Source organism: Natrix helvetica, assembly GCF_964273705.1.
Source record: "Natrix helvetica genome assembly, chromosome: 4".
Classification (NCBI taxonomy): domain Eukaryota; kingdom Metazoa; phylum Chordata; class Lepidosauria; order Squamata; family Natricidae; genus Natrix; species Natrix helvetica.
The window spans coordinates 39782403-39804119 of record NC_138550.1 but is presented as its reverse complement, the minus strand read 5'-3'; the positions used below and the strand labels follow the sequence as shown (position 1 = coordinate 39804119).

Here is a 21717-nt window from a genome sequence, read left to right as displayed (position 1 = left end):
TTTTCCAGAATTTACAACAGATCTTTGATTTGTTACCACCAAATGGTAGTCATAGTTTACGGTGCAATCAGAATATTGGGTCTCATTTTGAAACTTCAGCAACATGGTCAGGCACTGTGCAATTTGTTTATCATCATTTTATGTAAGTAATGCAATATAGTTTTACTCTAAAGCTGAGGAAATTAGTTCTATACATTACTTTAATCTATTATAATCAGAGATTAAAGTTTAGAATGGCACATGGTTCTATGGAAAGTTGCAGTGTTAATATTACCTTCCAGTAATGAGGAAGAAAAGAGTGAGAATGACTAGAAGAGTGAATCCACCCACAGCAGCTGTGGCAATGACCAGAATCTGTCCTTGTTCTGCTGCTATATCTGAAGCTGAAAAAACAACAACACCACATAGAAGTCAATTTTTGAGCAATACCTTTAAGGAGAAATTACAGTCTATTGACAGGCCAGCTACAACCTCAGACAAAAAACAGTTATTAAAAATGGTCTTGCTGAGATTGATTGGATAGTTTAGTAAGCCTAAAAAAAAATTTCTGGTCTAAAATGGTGGCAGTTTGAGCAGAAGAAATATTTTTATTTGTTCATTTTGCATGATGCCAGACAGCAGCACAGGAATAAAGAAGCACTCACTCTACTATGCATTATGTACATCTTTCATAACTTCCATAACACTTCAAGTGACATTTTATCCTTAAGGCAATCTTGTGAGATAGACCTTTAAAAAAGCTTGTGATCTAAGCTGGAATGTTAAACAAATACTGGGTCTCATTTCCAAATTCAGCAGTCTATTTATAGAGTATCTTATAACAGCCTGGTTCCTCTTGATATATTTTGCACTGAAAGATAAAGTGGTTTTAACATGCATACAGACATTGAATATGCTATAAATATGCTGTACTGATAAGAGTTTGGAGTAGACCCACCAATTGGGAATGAAATGAAATATGTTTGGTTTGTATTTTAACAGAAACCAACCTGATTCTCAGCTCCTAAATTAATAAATGTACAAGAATGTGATTATCTTCTGGTTTTCAGACTGTTCTCAATTTTGTGATATGGTACTGCAATGTTAAAAAAATCTGTATTGTTGAAAGCCATGTTGAAATATGCATAAAAGAATAGTATGAAAAAAAAACGAGAGTATATATTACACGCAGAAATAGTGCACAAATATCCACATAATATTTTCTCCAGAATTGAAAATTCTACCAATCCTGTCAGCAGTACTGATATTCCCAGAGATGCTTGTGGGGGGAGATGCAGAAGGGTTGAACAACTGGCTTCACTTGGAAGAAGGCATAAAGATAATTTGCCTGGGATTCATGGCTCCAAAAGTATAATGAACTGGAATATATATAGTTTATGTTGCCTATATTTTAAGATATTATACAAGGTAAGTGAAGAAAAACATCTAGCACACAATGCTGTTTTAATTGCTTTGGTGTAAGTACAGGCAGTTGGGGTTTCTTTCATTAGTATGAAAAACAGACTCAAGAGAAAGTCTGTAAGAATGAAAATTGTAGTCTAATATTATGAACTTAAATGCAAAGACTACAGCTGTATTAGAGAGAACTGCAAATTCAGATAAAAGGAAATGTAATTCAATTTCAATTTGCAATGCAAACTATTACTGGATGATGAGAATTTCTTATCTTACATGTAGTAATAACAGCTCATTTTATACATTGTTCAGAATCAAGTCAGGCTGTTTAGTGACCATGTAGTAAGTATCATACTGAAGTCTTTGATTGAGTATTAAATAATTAGTTTCTCAAATTTCAGTACATTAATTATGCTGAAACTATCCATTTTACACATCCCATAATTTATGCTCTTTAACGCCCAAATTACCTGGGGAAAAATAAGCATAATAAAATATTATTACATGCATTATTTTGAGTTGTATTATAAAGGTCTCAGGACTTTATTAATTTAATCATTAGTTAGTCTAATCATAATTTTTATTAGTCCAATTAAAAGGGGGATAGAGGGAGCTTTATATCACTCAAAACTTCACAGCAGTGCTTTGAATGTTCTTTCTGTTCTTCAGACCCGTAAAAGACCAGGTTGTCTTAAAAAGGGCCATTGGATGGCATTTTGCAGATGCAATAGGGACATAAAAATAACCACATTTTGCCAACTTAATGACCAAAGTTCATTCTTGTCTTTCTCCATCAGACACTAACTATTTGTCCTAGTGCTTTAATCCCAGGAATCTTCATAAAAACCAAGGACCTGCTGGATCCACTTAGCTTCCTGAGGGTACTTGAGGATTTCATGCGTCTCTGGTAGGCAGTTAAGAATGGGGAGACTTGGCAATTTTGGGCAGGGTTACATTTGAACACCTCCTGGACTCTTGGTTCTTACTCAATAAGCTATGGCACTTTAACCAAGAAAATATTTCCACTCAGCCATTTTGTGGTACCAATTAGTCCTTATCTCAGTTATGGTTCAGTGTTCAGTTCTGTCTGTAATAGAACTGAGGGAAAGATTAGTTTTTTTAACCAACTTTTTGCAAGTGACTTTGGAACTGGTTGTCAACTACGCACTATGAGTGTCTGTCTCATTTTATTTTTGAGAAAAAGTTCCTGAATATGAGAAGGGGGGGGAAGAGAGAGAGAGAGAGAGAGGGAGGGAGGGAGAGAGGGAGAGGGAGAGAGAGAGAGAGAGAGAGAGAGAGAGAGAGAGAGAGAGAGAGAGATGCAATCTGTTTCTTTTTTATCCATTATAATATAAGTTTCATTTATTTACATTCTGTGTATTTCTCTTTTGTATCTTTTTTCTGTTTAACATACATAAAGAAAGTTTTGTATGCCTCTAACCCAGTGGTTCTCAAATAGTGGGGCGCCCCCCCCCAGGGGGGGCGCGAGACTCCGTAAAGGGAGGCGCGAAGGCTCCCTTTCCATCTGGGTGCAATGGCGGCGGCGAAGGCAGCAACGGCGGTGGCGAAGGCGGCGGACTGGAGTTTCCCGCCAAGGTTGCCTGTCCAACCAGCCCCCGCTGGCTCCTGGCTGAGGGAGGAGCTGCCGCTCCACCTTCTCCGGTTTGCTCGGAGGGTGGTTTTAAGTGTTCTGAAGGCTTCAGGGACAGTCCGAGGCTTCCCTGATGCCTTCGGAGCGCTTAAAACGACCGCGCCGCTGGAGCAACCCTGGCGCTTCGGGGACGAGCCTGCAAGAAGAGGTAGAGGCAGCGTGGCTCCTGCCTGCTCAGCCTCTGTGCCCAGTTTGGCTTCTGCCTGGCCCGACCCTCGCTTTTCCTCTGGCCGAAGGCACAACCTCTCTTCCAGGAGGGCCATGCCTGGGTGGTTGCCTCTCGCTCAGAGGAAGGCTTTGCTTCTGGGAAACAGAAATACGAGGCAGCTTTTCCACTGGGGTCTCTACATATTATAGGACTAGATCGGTTCTCAAAGGTTTTAGCCTGGGGGTCTCTTTGATTTTTAAAAAGTGATTGAGGACACCAAAAAGCTTTGATGTGTGTGGGTTATATCACTGATGTGTAGTATGTTAGAAATTAAAACCGAGAAATGTTAAAAATATTTATTTATAAAATACTCCGCCATCCCCCTGAAAGAGTACGGTAAACCATACTTTGAGAATCACCGCTCTAGATAAACCTTGAATTTCATTCTGTAGGGCCCTTGTTACCAATTTAAAAATAAGATATTTACTGCCTTTCTCATCATTTTCTCACAGAATTGCGATGAATTACTTATGGATAAATGTTTATTGTATAAAATAAGAGGTGTTTAATAAGGATACAGTGTTATGCAGAGGTGTACTTATAACAATTTTATAGACAAATGATACTATTTACAGTCGCGCGGGGGGCGCGAAATGTTTTCTTCTTCCTAGGGCGGGACAGAAAATAATTGAGAAGCACTGCTCTAACCACAATGTAGAAAATTTAATTTTGGATATTTGTTCAAAAATATTATAACAGAGATGTTTGTTTATAAATATCATGGCAAGAGTTAATCTGTAGTCAGCAACTGATGGTGTCCGAGATTTCCCTCCATCTCTACTACCTCTATGCACCTATATTTTTAAAAGTTGTAATTTTTCATTTGTAAAAGAATTGAGAAATTTGTGTTGTAGTAGTTTAAAGAATATCAGATTATTTATTACTTTGTAATATTTCAAGTATTCATATTTTTGGAGTAACATGATGCAAAGGGTCACTTCTTTGAGGTTTATGGTGTAAAATAAATTTGTTAATTATCACTTACGCAATGCAACAATGACTATTTCTATACAATGTTTATCCACTTGAGGCCTTAATTCTTATAAAGGCCAGCAATTAAAGGGAATCGGCATATGCAATAATGGAATAAGTACCATATTTTTCGGAGTGTAAGACACTCTGAAGTATAAGACGCACCTGGCTTTTGGGAAGGAAAATAAGGGGGAAAAATCTGCCTCTGCCTCCCAGCAATTTACCTCCTTGCAGCAAACAGTAGAAGATATATACTGTGGTGTTACATTTCAGACTATACTTTTACAGATGCTGTTAAAATTGATGTGGCTTTCTCGAAGTATACCTTATTCTCTGCTATTTAAAAGAAGATACAATAGCACTGGGCCTCTTCAGATCAAGCATTTATTTTAAAAACCTTCTTCATTTTGTTAAATTGTCTAGAACAATAATAAAGCAGTCTTTAAAAATAAATCTAATATTTTGAACATTCTATAGGCATTTATAGTTATTGAGTTACTTCCTTGCAGCAAACAGCCTGTTTCAGTTTAGCCTAATTAGAAGAAGAAAAAATCTACCTCTGCCTCCCACAAATTTGCTTCGTTGCAGCAAACAGCAAGTTTCACTTTCACTTTCAGTTTAAGTACGGGCCTGCCAATTATCAGCTGTTTCAGGCTGCAGGGATTCCCTTAGCCTATTGCCGCCTCCACAAGCCCCCTTTTCTCTGTTTGGTGCAAGGAGGTAAATTTCCAAAGGGAAGGGGGCCGTTGGGTGGGGCTACATTTGGTGTATAAGAGACACCCAAATTTTCACTCTCTTTTAGGGGGGGAGAAAGGTGCATCTTATACTCCAAAAATCTTTTTTTTTTTCAAATTGAGAAACTTAATGTGACTGGAAGGCAGCCATAGCTGAGTTGCTGCTCCTATTGTTCCAGTAAGGTAAAGGTATAAGTTCCCATCACACATATGTACTAGTCATTCCAAACTTTAGGCAGCAGTGCTCATCTGTTTCAAAGCTGAAGAGCCAAGCTGTCCAAAAACATCTCGGTGGCCATGTGGCCGGCATGATTAAACGCCAAAGGCGCACGGAACGCTGTTACCTTCCCACCAAAGGTGATCCCTATTTTTCTACTTGCATTTTTACATGCTTTCAAACCGTTAGGTTGGCAGAACCTGGGACAAGTAATAGGAGCTCACTCTGTTACATGGCGCTAAGGATTTGAACCATTGAACTGCTGATCTTTCTGATCGACAGCTTCTTAGCCACTGAGCCTCTGCATCCCTTCTTTTGTTCCAGTAAACAGACTCCAGAATTTTTTTTATCAGGGCACCAAACCTGGATAACTACTATCTAGCCTCAAATCTTCTTTTTTTAAGGTGAGAAGGTGCTAGGTCTACAATTGGAAGGAAATGAAATATCTTTCCAGTCAGCTTTCATGTCTGGATATGTTAACAAAATCACATTGATCTTTCTTATCGATCACCTCTGATGCAATATAATTCCAACTGACTTGATCTTGCTGGACTTTTTAGTAGATTTTTATATTACCAACCATCAAACTACTAAACACACAGAGCTTTCTGTTATGGGCTGCTACAATCTTCGGTTTTACAATCCTGTTTCTTATTCTTATATGATGGCTCTGGGAGAAACAATCACTATCAGTACAGGGATAATCAGTATAAGATTGATACTTAATTGCATATATCTTTTAAAATTATTTATTTATTTATCATTTTAAAAAAGAAGAAAGAGAGCAAAAGACCAATAAAAAGAAAGTAAAAAAGTAAAAATGTGGGAATATGATATCAATAGGCATACAAAGGAATTGCCAATATTATACACTTATTATATTATAGATTAAATTATACACAATAGTATACAGTACTCAATATATTTTTGATGAACAATTAACCATAAAAACAGAGTACTTAAATTAATTTGGATATTTACATTATTTTAAAACCATGAGAAAGGATTTGAACCTCTGAGCTGTGTCTGATTCTCCTGTTTGTTGTGGAATACACCGCCCCAAATGGTAAAATCATAGTAGATAAATATTAGTTTCTAATTTCCACTTTGATGTTCTTTATAAAGATTTAACATTTTGTGTGTTTCTGATTTCAGTTCTTTAGTCAATTCTTCCCCCCCCTTACAACCATATTTTAAATATTTATAAATGTTTCTGTTATAAATTAATTTAATAAAAATATATAATAAGTACATATGCTGCTAACTTTGTCATTACTGCATATTTTCCAAGTTTAAATTCTCAATCTAATATTTTTGGTAGTGTATCTTTTTTTCCCCAATGCGCAGACAACCTAGATTTGTATAAATATATGTTAGAATAATGGTGATTAACATGGAACCAGGAGACTGGAGTGCTTTTCTGTTTCAGAAAGTATGGATATCTTCTGTTTATTATACAGCATGAAAAAATAACTTGAAATTAAATTTAAAAAGTGAACATTTTTAATACATTGGCTTTTCAGCCATTGGGTGAGCTTACAACTTATTTATTACCAGCTCAATTTTATCTGTTAGTTACATGCTTTAGTTATTGCAAATTGACATCTGTCAGCCAGCAGACCCTCCAGCAGAGTGAAAAATAGAAAAGTTGACAGAAAGACAGCTGGACAGATAAAAGAGAGCAGCTGCAAGACGCATAGATACAAACTGTTGTGATTGGAGCTCTAATGGAAACGAATTAATGTCATGCAAAAGGGATTATAAAGAACAAAAACAAATGCTGATATAAAGGCATGTGCCAAGATATGATTGTATCACCTTTTTCTTTCTTCATATTCTACATATTTAATCCTATTGAAGAACATTTTTAAATTATTTTAAATGATAAAAAACAGTTAAGGTAATTGTTAATTGTAATGGTTAAACTGACTATTTCAGATGTTCAAAATGTTTGGCATTGTAGTTAATTACATCAATTATTTGTGTTTTATTATATTTCACAAAAATAACATAGTGTTACATTCAAAAATGGGTAATTTACATTGACTTAATATTTTAACCGTCCTTAATTCAAGAGAGTCATCCAGAACTAGATGGACTACAATCTCAAGAAGAAAGAATAATCACTTCCAATGAGATGGACAGCATGTAAATGTAGTAAATAAAAAATAGTCTCACTATGTACATGGAGCCATGGTTTCTCTCTGGAGCCACTTAAGCAGAGGTACACTCTCAGGTGAGGTATATTCATGTAAAAACAAACAAACAAACCAACACCCACACCCACTCACCCATTCCATTCACTCCTATGATACATACATAACAAGATGTAGATGTTTCATATTTTACAGTTTATCCAATTGTAAGATACATAGAGGCTATCCACCACTTTGTGTCCTAATGTCCATCAAGAGCTTTATATCGGCCGAATGTCTGATTTTTTCAACATGGACCACCTTGTCCTTGAATGGCTAGGTAGATGGACATTAACATTTAAACTACTATAAGTCCATATATTTGCCATAGGCTAAATAAATAAATACACAGAGGCTCTTTTACACTATTGATCAAATCAAATCAATCAATGTTTTTCTTGTGGTTGTAGAGACTTGTATAATTTGATCTAGAGTTATTCTTAGTTTCTTCAAAACTTAGGAAACATTCTACTCATTTCTTGTACTCCTTAATTTCTTTTCCCAAATACTGTATAAAACTTCCTTATTATTCCCTACATATTTTCTTTATGTGACTCCCACATATATTTGAATGGAAGATTACTACAGTCTAATTCCCTGGATGTTTTCTGATATCTGAATTTGCATTTTCAGTTTATCTAAAGACCACCTTATTGGGAAAAGCAACACTAGTGGAAGAAATAACATTCCTTTGTTTAGCTACATCATCATATCATATATGTTTGGCATTCATATTTTTTATGATAGTAGTAATTTGAGATTTTTGACGGTGTTGATTCTTTATAAGTCTTGTTGTAGTCTTTTAAGAGCCAATCAAGCTAATATCAAAAACCACACTATTATTAAAAGAGAGGAAGGCTTGTTAGAAGACAGTGAGATTTTAAGAGGAGAAAACACAATTATGAAAGGCGGGATGAATGTGTGTGAAAGGTTTTATTCTATTGGCTTAATAGTAGCCTGGATAAATTCCACTTTAAACAGAGACACTGGAGCAAGTACAAATATGTATCGCTTGCAGCTCTTCCAACTGATCTCTTAAGGCATATATATGCACTGATAAAGAAAGGAAGACTCCGTGAAACTTTTATGTAAACATCTATGACCGCACACAACCAATGAATTGTTCACTTAGATTGTCATTGAGTGAATTTTCTTGTTTTTCTTTCTACACTCCCACAATTCCAGCTGCTGCTTATAAATCTCCTCTTCTTCCTGACTTATCTCTTTGATTGTTTTGGTACTTATTTCTATGTATATACTACTGGTGTATATCTTTGCAGTACTCTGATGTACACCAATTTGAATAAATCAGATTTCCTTTTAATTCACAACTGAAGCTTCTAACTGTGCTATTGTATATTAATATATGTTGTGCATGAGTACATATTTGACTACTCATATAGTATAAAAACTGCGTCCTCTTTCATTAATTAGCTTTTAAAATTACTCCTGCAGTGCCAGACAATCCTTTTTCTGCTTCATGCACCACCATTAATAATCATTCCTAAATTTTTGACTGCTCTACATAATGATGTATCTAATTCCATCCTAAATAATTGAAATAGCATAGATTGCATTCCACCCAGAAAAATAGGAAATGCAGATTGTCCACTGGAAGAAGCAGTAATAAGCTTTTACAAAAGAATGACTTTAAAGATTTCTGTATACTTTATTTTCTACCATATGTAATGTACATAGAGTTTATTTAAAACATTTTACCATTTTTCATAATAGTCATTATGCCATACTTTTCAGAAATTATTTTTATTTACTTATTTACACTACTTCTAATACACTCCAGAGCCAGAGGACTCTGGGGAAAATATAGCAATATATAATCTATATGTTTATGTCTATGTCCATATTATCTATGTTTATATCATTGATCATCTTCATAAAATCTAAGAATTAAATACACAGAATCTAAATCTACTCAGAATTGCAATGAGTAAAAGGTTTGCTGAAACAATATAGACTATATTATGAACAATATTTTTTATTTCTGATAAAAATAATTTGTCAAATCTACAAAGGGATTAATAATCTACATCCATTCATTCATGTTTGTTTCACCCTTTTTTATGTACTGATTTGTAATCATGACTTTATAAATGTGTCTTTTCATTATGTTTTAAAACATATGCTTATAAAAGAATGTTAGATTCATGACAGATTGCTAGAAGCTGATTTTTTTTAAAAAAATTTTTTATTGGTTTTTAAACATTTATAGGAAAGGGTAGGTAGATATACAAAAAAATTTGGCAGCTACAACGTGCTAAAGGTAGAAATCTCTCCAAATCTCACAACTTTTACAAAGAAAAAAAAGAGCAAAAAATAAAAGGTAAGCAGAAACAGCATCTTGCTATACATTGTATCAACCATATGTTCAATCATTTCTTTTACCACTTTCTAATATATCAACAATTACAATAATATTTCAAATACATTTATTTTTGTAACCTGTGTCTTTTCAATATTGCTCCCTCTCCCCTGTCCCCTGGCAGAGCCACAGCCCCTCCCTGCCTCATATCTTGTGTATTGTCACCTTTTTCACTACCTCTTATGATTTCGTCCTCTAGGAGGGCACTATGTTTTTTCATGAAGGCCTCTGCCTCCACAACTGTATTGATTCTAATTCTGTTTCCCTCACAGAAGATCAAGATTCATTCTGGCAATAACCATCTAAACCAAATTCCTTTGTTATATAATTTCTTTGATAAGGAGGAATACTTCCTCCTCTTATCTCTTATTTTTTTCGGAATTTGCTTAAGAATGGCAATTTCTTTATCTTTATATTTTAATGGTCCCCCCCTTTTGGCCCCCAAAACCTCATCCCTCATGGTCTTCCTAAGAAATTTAACATGTACTTCCCTTGGAACATTATGTATTCTGGCATATTCTGAATTGATCCTGTAAATCAGGTCCATATCCCACCACAACTGTTCTTTATCTCTCTTAATATATTCTGCTAAGATTGTACACGCTACAATTGTACACGCTAGGATTGTATCCTTAAAATCTTCATCTTCTGTCTCCGGTAGGTTCTGTAATCTGAGAAAAAGGGACATTCTTTCAAGTTTACCATGAAATTTTCCAATTCTCTATTCCCCTTCTGAATTGCTTTCACCTCCTCCCTCAGCCCAACTGCGCCCTCCTCCAGCACACCAATTCTCTGTTTATTTTCTGTTGTTTGCTGCTGTACATCTCTGAGCTGTTCTTTAAAGTCTGCCACCTCTTTTTTCAATTCATCTTGTCCCTTCATAAGAGCCTGGAACATTTGGGTAACAGATAAGTCCTTTGAACTCTCTCCAGTTCCTTCTTGTTGTAAGAATGATAAAAATTTTGTCTGTTAAGTCATTGGGCTGGATGTAGAGGAAGTGGGCGCTGAGGCTGCCTTGCCAGGAGGTGGTTTTCTGGGCCCCATTTGTTAAGTTCAGAGATGAGTGTAAGTCTTATACAAAAGAAATGGCATCTGTGGAATGCACAGCTGGGTGATACCGTGGAAGCAGACAAGCCCAGAAGTGAAAGTTAATCCTCAATTACAGTTCCAAGGCAAAAGAAGAAAGTCAAATAATCCAAATTCAGAAAGACCACATAACAGGAGGGGCTTCAGGAGACCTTCGGGGGGTAATAACAATATAAAGCGAGAAATTTCTTCAAAGGTAGTTTCAAAAGGCTAGTTTCATTTATAAGAGTGAAGAAGAAGACAGAAGCAGGCCATCTTGGCTCCCCCTTTCACAGGGAAACAGGGAGCAAAGCATCCAAAGTTTCCATAAAGCTTTTAAAACAACTCAGGAATCACCTCTTGCAATTGTGATGTAAATCTTTCTCACATAGTTAGTACAAGTGAGTAATTCAAGGTTTTACTCTCTCTCTCCATTCTGAGATTGAGAGATAGTCCAAAGAGACTATGAGATAGTTGCTCATCAATTAAATGGTGTTAAAAGAGATTAGAGCAAACTTCTCACCTCCAGCACTTCTACTGCAACTTCTAATTGATTATTTCCTTCCGGAATCAATTCGTCGAAGGTACACAGCTGTGCTATGCACCCCCCATGCTCCCCGGCTCCTGAGGCGAAACTGGAAACCCCCCCACGGGTGCCGCCGATTCTGGAGGTTCCAGCAAGCTGCCCTACAGCAGGTGGTCCCTCCAAGACCGCCTGTGCTCCTAAAAGGAGCCCACCAGGGAGACGAGCAGTGGACGGCAACATCCGTCGCCTTCGGGGACCAGAAGTGATCTCGCTAGAAGCTGATATTTATTGCAGGAATATTGGAAAATCCATAATCATAACTAAAAAAATGATATAAACCATAAAAGTATTTCTAAATACTTTTATGGTTTATATCATTATAAACCATAAAATCTTCACAATGCTCAAAATGGTTGCTCCTTCTCACAAAACAACCTCTCATATATACTGCCATTCTCTCACTATTTTTCAAATAATTTTCTTTATAGTTTTTTCTTTAACATCCATAGATGCTTGGTAGACAACGTTTAGTCTGGGTCAATATATTTTACCCACAATAATAATAATAGTAATATTTTTTAGGTATACATAATCATAATATTTCAACTTCTAACATTTGTGTATACATATATATTTGTGTATACATAGTAGTTATAATTTATTCTATTCTATATCAGTATACATAATATTATTTTCCCAATTTCCAAATTCTACCTCTTTTTTCTAATTCTTAATAAAATAGCCACGCTATTAAATATTCTATATCTATCCATCATCTCTTGCCCTTTTTAGAATTTTAACTCTTATTGACTTTTTGGGAAATCTTTCCTGCTTTTCTCTTGGGATCATTTATTTAATCTTAGTATTTCAACTGCCATAACATCTACCTCTTGTTCTTGATCTCTTGAGTAGCTACCCATAGTTCTTTCATAATTTTAAAGAGAACTTTCTATTTATTCTCTTCTATATTTGGAGATTTTAGAGAGCAATCTGTTTTTCCGTTTTAAAAGTTATTGCTATCTCTTCCACATCTTTCTCCACTTGTGTCATTTTTTGATTTATCTCCTCTATTCTTTCCTCAGCTCCTCCTGAAACCAGAAGGAGCTGTTTTCTGAATTTTTTGTTCATTTTTTATTATCATTTTCTGGGGGGTTTCTAGTATCACATATTTATCTTGTATCAATTCCATAATCTCCCTATGATTTCTTGTCATATTTTCCTGAATGCATAGAAACATCAATAATATTTCTTTATAAACAATATTTGTTTTCCCCTGTTCAAACATCTTAAAATCATTTAATTAGTTAATAATAATGCAATATTCCACCAAGATTCCAATTGCCCAGAAACACACAAAAAAAATGCCAATGTTAATATAATAGAACAGTTCTGGAACTGTTCTTCAAAATTTCCTAATTTATAGTGCTTAGAATTTCCAATTTACACCCGCTATATTTCCCAAATGTTAAAGTCTTGTTTAATTTTTCTTCTTTCTTCTTTCCTTTTCACCTCATAGAGCAGCGATGGCGAACCTTTTTTGGCTCGCGCGCCACAAGTGGGGGGAGCGTGGGGGGGGTCATGTGCAGGCGTGCTGCACTCATAATGCAACGTGCGATCCCCCAGTGCGCATGCGCGCACAATGCCCCCCCATTTTTAAATGCTTTTTTCGCCCTCCCCAGGCTCCAGAGGCTTTATAGGAGCCTGGGGAGGGCGAAAAGAGCCTCCCCCGCCCCCCCGGAGGCCCTCCGGAGGCTTCAGGGACCGTCCGGAGGCTTCCCTGATGCCTTCGGAGCGCTTAAAACCACCCTCCAAGCAAACTGGAAGTGCTCGGAAGGCTCTTTTCGCCCTTCCCAGGCTCCTATAAAGCCTCTGGAGCCTGGGGAAGGTGAAAAATAGCTTTTAAAAAGGTAAACTCAGCTGACAGGGCAGCGCCTCACATGCCCTGACAAATGGCTCTGCGTGCCACTTGTGGCATGCGTGCCATAGGTTCGCCATCACGGTCATAGAGTGTTCTATCAAGTAGTCTTAATAATCCAGATTGGCCCACCAAATTTCCCCAAATGTCTTTAATCCACAGAATCAAATATTCAATTTCAAAGATGCTTCTTGTTAATTATAATCCACCTTGCCTTAGAAATCTTCAAAAGGCTCACTCAATACTTCTAAGCCACCAAAACATCAATAGATATGGAATCAAAATAAAAAGGCCTTGCAGGTGTTATTTGCCTTTCACTATTTCCTTTCTTCGCTTTATTTTTCTTATATTATCACTTAATCCTCACTGTCAAGATCATTTCCCACTGTATCTAGTATAATATCTTCTTTATCCAGTAGGTGGCACGCCTGTTCAAAGTTCCAGCATTAAACAGCTGAGTGTCAAACAAAATTTGAGAAAAAAACCAAGATTCCTTTTTCTGTATACAATTTCTTCAAATAATCAAATGGTATTATTCACAATTTAAGTCACTTTTCATGCTACTACCAGTTCCAATCCAGGCTTTCTATATTTTAAAGATTCAGAATCAAAGATTTTTTTTCACTTTTGGGCGTAGTCTTTCTCCCTGCATTAAATCATCACTTTCTTAGTTTTGGAAAATCTTTTTTTTAAATGCTATTATTTGTGTTTAGGTCTCTAGTATAAAAGTTGAAAATAGTCTCATCCAGTTTCAATCCTCTGTCCACAAACCACTCCAGCTCATAATCTTCTTATCCCAGTTGTCACAGCTTTGGTCTTGCCAAAATAGCTGTTATCTCTGCTGCTGATCTGGAGGGTTTCTTTGATCAAACGAAGAAATTGCTGTTTCCTCGTGATCTACAAAGTATCCCTCCTTTCTTCACCACCCCTTCAGGGTGGCTTTGGCCCTCTAGGATCTTCTAGCAGGCAGATATTGGCTGGGTGTTGTGAAGCTCCGCGGAGCTCCGCTATCCCATATCTATCCCACTGCAATGCCAACCAGTCAATCCCACAATGTGCCCATTCTCCATTCACCCACCCACCCATCCATCCATACATTTCCCTTCTCACCCCTACTGGTGGTACTGTATGTGTCTTCCTTAATCTCAGGTCCTCTACCAGATGCCTGGGAAATTGAGGGTTCTGTGCAGGATCTTAGTTGTTCCTTAGTTTATTTGTTTGATGTTGTTCCCAGGATGTGTTGCAACCACTTTCCTAGCTTAGGAGTCACAGGCCTCAGTGCTCCTACCATGACTAAGATAATTTGGCCTTTATTTTCCACATCCTCTCTAGTTCCTGCTTCAGGCCCTGATGCTTCTCTATCTTCTTATACTCCTTCCTGATGTTGCTGTCACTTGGCACTTCTACACTACCTCTATTTTTTATTTCTTGTTTATTACTGTGATATCTAATTATTTGTCTGGCACCTGCCTGTTCATCTGGATCTGGAAGACCTATGGAATTTTAACCATGTTATTCTCTATGAATGTCTATGGAATCTACCATCTGGACTTGGCAGGGTTTAGCCTGTATATTGCAGATGTTCCTGTATATAATCCCTGCTATTTGTTTATGTGATTCAGTGAATGCTGTTCCTTCCTCTAGGTTGAACTATCTCAAGAATTTTTACTACACTGATTTTGAGTGAAGTCTGCTCCAACCCTCCTGACCTTCTTCAAGAGCTTAAGGAACTGGCTCTGCTAGCTGACTTGGGGCTCCAAAGGAGGAATTTCATGTTGGGAGTGGTTAATAGATTAATATCAGATTCTACCTTCCGTTCTGCTCATTCTTCTCCCTCCCTCCCTAATTTTAGCTGTATATATCTTAGGCAGGAGTCTTAGCCACTAAGCCATGGGCTCTCTTCCTTATCAGTTGAGCCAGGGAAATAGGTATGTATTTGTGTTACAACCCCTGGTATGCCTAAATATGGGAGGAAGGTCACTACTCCCTCTTTCTGTCCTTCGGCTTATCACAGAGGACCATGCAGGCAGAAAACCATATTTTTATTTTTAATGTTGCCTTTTTATATTTGTATAATTTTATATTTGTATATATTTGTATACAAATATAAAAAGGCAACATTAAAAATAAAAATATGGTTTTCTGCCTGCATGGTCTTCTGTGATAAGCCAAAGGACAGAAGGAGGGAGTAGTGACCTTCCTCCCATATTTAGGCATACCAGGGGTTGTAACACAAATATATATATCCTAGATCTATCCTAGTCTCCCTTTATTTATTTATCAGTACAATTACAACATATATATATATATATATATATATATATATATATATATATATATATATATATATATATATATATATATATATATATATATATATATATATATATATATATATATATATATATATATATATATATATATATATATATATATATATATCCAAAAGTATTAGCTCACAACTGAGTCTGATTATGCGGATGGGTGAGCGAATACTTTTGGCAATATAGTGTGTGTATGTATGTATGTATGTATAGTTTAATTTTTTTTAATATTGTAAGCCACTTACAACCCTGTTGTAAGATGGGTGGCTAATAAATTGGATAGATAGATAGATAGATAGATAGATAGATAGATAGATAGATAGATAGATAGATAGATAGATAGATGATAGATAAGATAAGATAAGAGCTCAGAATTTTCTTTTGAACTCTTCATATTTAAAGGACACATTGCAAATCGAACACAAGCACTCATGTCTTGGAATCTGAGTGATAAATAAATGAAGGTGAATACATACAGACACAAACATTTTCAATCAGTAATTCATTTTAGACCTAATATTCCCAATAGCAAGTTGTGTAACATTAGATGCATATTATGTTAGGTATACAAGGTTTTGAGGTCTTTGTTTGTGACTTACTTTCATCTCCAGTTTCAAATTCAAACTTTTGGCTATAGCCACTGTATCCTGTTGCAGTCCTGAGTCTGATATGAAATATGTACTTGGTGGCTGGTTTGAGACCTGTGACAATGACACTTGGAGCCTTTGACCTTGTGGAAGAATAGCTGAGCTGCTCATTCTCCTGAGGGACAGAAGAAGGAAAAATAGGATGTGACATACTAGCAGCCTTTCAAAACTAAAATGTTTTATTAATGTCAAATTGCATTCATTCAAGGGCTAAAAGCCATCACTATGGGTTGTGGCACAGGCTAGGCTTAGTTATGTATTAATAAATGTTTGTTTTTCTTATACAGCAAGAGTTGACTGATTGTGAATTCAAGAGTTAGTAATTAGACAACATAATATGAAATTAGTACAAGACTACATTTATAGAAAATGGCGATTATACACTTTAAAACATGGATATATTTAGATTGCAAATAACTACTAAAACATAATGTATAAATATTTATATGTATAAATATGGGAGTATTCCAATGTCTGCTGCTTACTTCTACCCAAAGGTAGTGCCAAAATGCTGGCACTATCCGTGGGTAGGCCTTTGGATTAAAGAAAGGAAAATTAACGCTAGATTTTTGCTTTTAACCCTGAAACGGGATTATTAGCTTCTTAGATTGGAAATTGGTTTTTATTCGTACAGTTATCTTGCAGATTTGTGTTTTATTACTGAAGTAGCACTGGAAATCCATTCTCTTGGGAAAACTAAAAGTATATGTATTTTTCATAGGTTATAATGGATTTCCTTCAAAATCAGTGTAGTAAAAATTCTTGAGTGAAATTTTTTTTAGACCTAGTCCAGCCATTACCACTGCTGCAAGATTGATAGGAGTAGCAGCAGTTTAGTGATTCTCTGAGAATTTTTTTGATTGCTCTTCTGTTCTGCTCAATATACCACATGTGAGCATGTTCCAAAACATTTAAAAATGTTTCTATAAATCTCATTTGGTAACAAATGAAAGTAGATCATATTTTGAGTTTATAAGGCTCTGAGGGATAAGGGATAGGGCAAAACAATTTACATGCTTAATACCAATAGCAACTGTAAAATACTGGGATATGAATAATAAATTAGCAAAAGTATCCACTTGGGATACTTTATCTGTGATAAAGCAAAAACATAGTGTATTAATTATTAAAAGGCAATTTATGTCATGTTTTAGATTAGAGTCAATAAACTAATCTAAACATTTCAGTGTTCAGAATTTTCATTGTAGCCTATGTAATTCTGGGAGCCATTGGGAAAGGCTGTGATAAAGCATAAATATTATGTATTAATAAGGAAAAGACATTTTATGTCTGATATTTTATATTAGATTCAATAATGAATTATAAAAAAAACAAACCCTAAAAAAAGGAACCTTCCTCTCACCAAGGAATTCTATTGTATTAGCGCTGCAGGTTTGAAACATGAAAACATAAATAAAATTGGATTAACTGTCTCTAATCTTATGCAACTAAAATGAAGATATTTATGGCATGGCAAAGTTTTACATGCTGTTCCAGAGGAACAGTGCATCATCACTATCTTAGCAGTATGTAACTATTGCTATATGATTAAGTTGTGTTCAGAGAAAATGAAGCACTGGGGAAAATATTAAATGATATGTCATGTTCATAATTCAAAAGAGGATAGACAGTTAAAAAAATCGCTGTCCTATAGGGTGTCTTTATTTTGTTATTTATTTTTAATGAAGTCTCTAGCATATTACTACATTTTGCAATAGCAATCCATTGGTAAACTGAACAAGGAAAATATGAACTATTTATACACATATAAAGAGAGTATACAAACCAGAACATAATTGTATGTTATTCCCCCCAAATCAATTACATTTTGCCTCCCCAGAAAGTGTTATAGTATCACTGAAAAGGAAAGAATGTGGGTCCAATACCACTGATGCTTCAAAGCCCAACATAATATCTATTTCCCACCTTGAAAAGCAGTAGGAATAAAAATATTAGCTGAAATTCTAAGAAAGTCTCATTTTGTTGTCAGATACCAGTACAACATTTAACCTTAAAAATCAGAGAAAATAATTAAGCTCTTTTAGTAGGTATCTAGACTGATGATTGTATAACTGAAATGCCTTCATTTTATTGCTTTCATTTTATTTATTAAAATAGGTCTATTAAGTCTATGAAGTCTTAAATAACCTGAAAGACTTAAGATCAAATAAAGAAACAACAAAAGGGAAATAAACAAAAAGAAAATGACATAACATTTCACTTCAACACTCTGATTACCATATGATCACAATATGCTTACTGTACCCTGGAGAATCCCATCAGATCATAAGAAGTAAACTATGGCCCTTCTATGTAAAAAAGTGAAAAGAGATTTTTTAAAACTTGAGTATAGATTTGTCTTGCTAGAATAGGAATATCTAAGAATCAAATTTCCATTTGTTTTGTTTAATAATAAAAAATATTTTATCAGTTTGATTGTTATAGAATCATTCTTCCTCAATTGAGATCTAGGGCAGTATCAAAGCAGACCTATGAATACTCTAGGTAACTAAATCTCTTAGTTCAATAATATCATTTGATGAGAAGCATGTTCGAGATTTTAGAACACAGAAAGGAATTGACTTATAACACTGATGGTAATCCACAAAATGGAGCTTGCCTGTTTGATATACTTCTGTTTAACATTATGAGGATGGGAATGAAAAAATAACAATATTGTAATAGAGGTAACCCAAAAAGGCAATCTTGCTTTATGAAAGAACAACAGTACAATTGATGGTTTCTATTCATTGTAAGTTTTGGAAAAAAAATCAAAGTAAAAGCATAGCAGCTGCAACTACTACAATTGGGATTGGAATTTTTGTGGTAAATTGTGATGGTCATTAAATCAAAGAACCCACTGTACTGGACCTGATTTTATGACCATTTTTACAGTTCACACTGTCGTAAATCCAAATCATTCTCCTAAATGGGTACCTTTTGCTGAAAACTGGCAAAAAATAAAAAAAAAATAGGAAAGTGCCAAAAATGGTATCAAATCACAGTCATTAACTGTGAACCAGTTGCCAAGTGCCCAAAATGTGTCATGTGACTGTGGAGTGAGGATGTGGCACAACATTTTATGATGGCCAGAATTTCTTTATGGGCTCTAAAGCATTCTTACCAAGGTCATTGTAACGCTAAACAGTCATTATGTGACCAGTCATATGTTCAGGATTATCTATAGTTAGAAAGCTAAATGATGTGATGGAGCACACAGATAACTTTTTTCCTTGAACAGCAAATACATATGAAAGAGAATAAAACAACTTCCAACATAATATTCCTGTATGTAATTGTTCTGATTCACCTATAATGTATTTCAGGATTTTAAACTATGTATTTTTCCTCTTTGATGATCCAATTCTTTTCGAGAAAGGCTAGCTTGTCTCTTCACATACTTAAATAAGAGTGTATTCTTGCAGCTCCTTAAACAAAACAGTTTGTATTCATTTAACTGATAAGGGATTGAGAGTAGAGCTTTCTTAGATTTTCATAGGAGTGTTCTTGTAAGAGAAGATGAACAATAACCATATTAGATGATATGCTGACATTACAGGTGGAGAAGGTTGGAGGGAGGACATTGGAAATAGAAATGGTACCTGATAGCTAAAATTTCTGAAATAAACTTGGCAAGTGGCTCTTAAAATTGGCCTGTTGATTTTAGTAATACCCAAAGTGAGCTATTAGAGTCAAATTAGGTTTGGGGAAAATTTTAAAAAAAATTACTTGGACACCTGCTGAAAATATTTTACTCATTAGTTACTTGAAGGGATAAAAAGGACATAAAGAAAATAAACATAAATAATAAATTAGAATTTTGAGATAGCTTTCCTCTTAATTTACCTTTGTACTTTTCCAAATTCTGAACAATGATAAGTCATTGTTGTTTAGAAAATGAGTGTTTTTCTATCTATCATCCATCCATCCATCCATCCATCCATCCATCCATCCATCCATCCATCCATCCATCTATCTATCACAATTTATAATCAGTAAGATGAATGTCTTGAATGTCTGTACCTGCTAATCTGGTTCTACTACAATAATTTATTTAACACAACAGATATTTCATGTGGGTTCGCCTCCCCCCATAACTTTTTTACATATGTTATCCTATTTTAACATGGTGATCACAAAAGAGTTTGTGTTCTTCAGATTTTGATGATTTATTTTAAATAGTAAAGTTGATTGCAAGGTATGGGGATACAAATGGATCTAACACCCCTTCTTTATACCTATAAGTAAATAATATAGAAAATAAGTTTTGTTCCTTGAAATTACTGAATATGTATTTTGCTTTTGAAAATTCTTTATCTGTTTTCCACCCAGAGCTTTAACATAACTGCCAGAGGATGATGGATTAGTAATACATATAATTGAGTAAGGTCAATCGCAGTTTAATAATATTATAACTGAATTATATACCAGAAAAAAGAAAGAAGAAAAAATGTAAAATGACCATAAATTAGAAAGGAAACAAAATAGATTGCAGGTGGTACTTCTAGCTTACCATAATTAATAGAACAAGCGATTATCATAATAAAAAATTAAAAAAGATATATTAAAGTTTACATTTTAATTTTAAGGGAGTTTGGAAAGGATTATAAGGTCTTACAAGGTTCAATAGTACGGAAAGGTACAGGTTTAGAAGAAATTAGGATAGCTGAAATGGAAATAGCTGAGGGAGAAATATACCCTGTAAAATACTAAAATGACTCAGATATTGATTGCTTCTTTTCAGCTGTATATATCACTCCATTAATGCCAATTTTCCTACATGAAAACTTTGGAATCAATTTGTCAAATACTAAGTTGTGCATCTTTATAAAATTGCTCCCAAATAATAGAAGTGATTCATTAATCCCAATTCCCAACGTGGCAGAGCAGTGAAATGAACAAAAGGAGATAAAGCAATCCTGAAGATAATGACAAACAGTTCCTGTAAAATCTCAAAACATTGCAAGTATTGTTTTAAGATCTTTCACATTAATTATATAGGTAATCTCTGGATTTTATAAATCTGAAGTGATTTCTCCCCCCTAATGGATATAAGCCTAGCTGTCTGAATTAAACAGGTTATAAACAAACATTTATTTATATGACAGTAGGACTTGAAATCCCCTCTGTAAGATACTACTATTATGTTTTTCAACAGTAAATTATCTTTGACTATAGATTTATTGAATATCCCCACAGTTCAATGACTGGAGATAATTGCTTCTAAAATTAGAAAGCTTCCCCAGTATTTCTATAAATTGTATTACCTTGGGGTAAAAGAGCTACAGGAAGTTTCACCTCCTCTGGGATTAAAAAACACATTAAAGGGTATTATTTTATTTGAAAGTAAATTAGGAATCCAATCCTTGGTAGAGTGGAAAAGCAATGAGAACTGCCAAAAGAAGAATTAAGATATATTTATCATTTTCTGCTCAGATGGCGAAATTGTCTTTTTATCTGCCATATTTTGTTACTTTCTAAGAGCTTG

The 21717-nt window shown here is 35.0% G+C and overlaps 1 protein-coding gene across 5 annotated transcripts in view; it reads right to left on the bottom strand.

The window, feature by feature from the left end:
- Positions 1–21717, bottom strand: part of EPHA6 (EPH receptor A6) — a 173260-nt gene that overhangs the window by 125435 nt on the left and 26108 nt on the right. For all 5 annotated transcript variants that reach the window (XM_081951465.1, XM_081951463.1, XM_081951462.1 and 2 more), the window contains exons 3-4: positions 16182–16344; positions 275–383 (exon numbers count right to left, since the gene is read on the bottom strand). In XM_081951465.1, coding sequence (XP_081807591.1) covers positions 275–383; positions 16182–16344 — 272 coding nt within the window. The remainder of the gene's footprint in view (positions 1–274; positions 384–16181; positions 16345–21717) is intronic.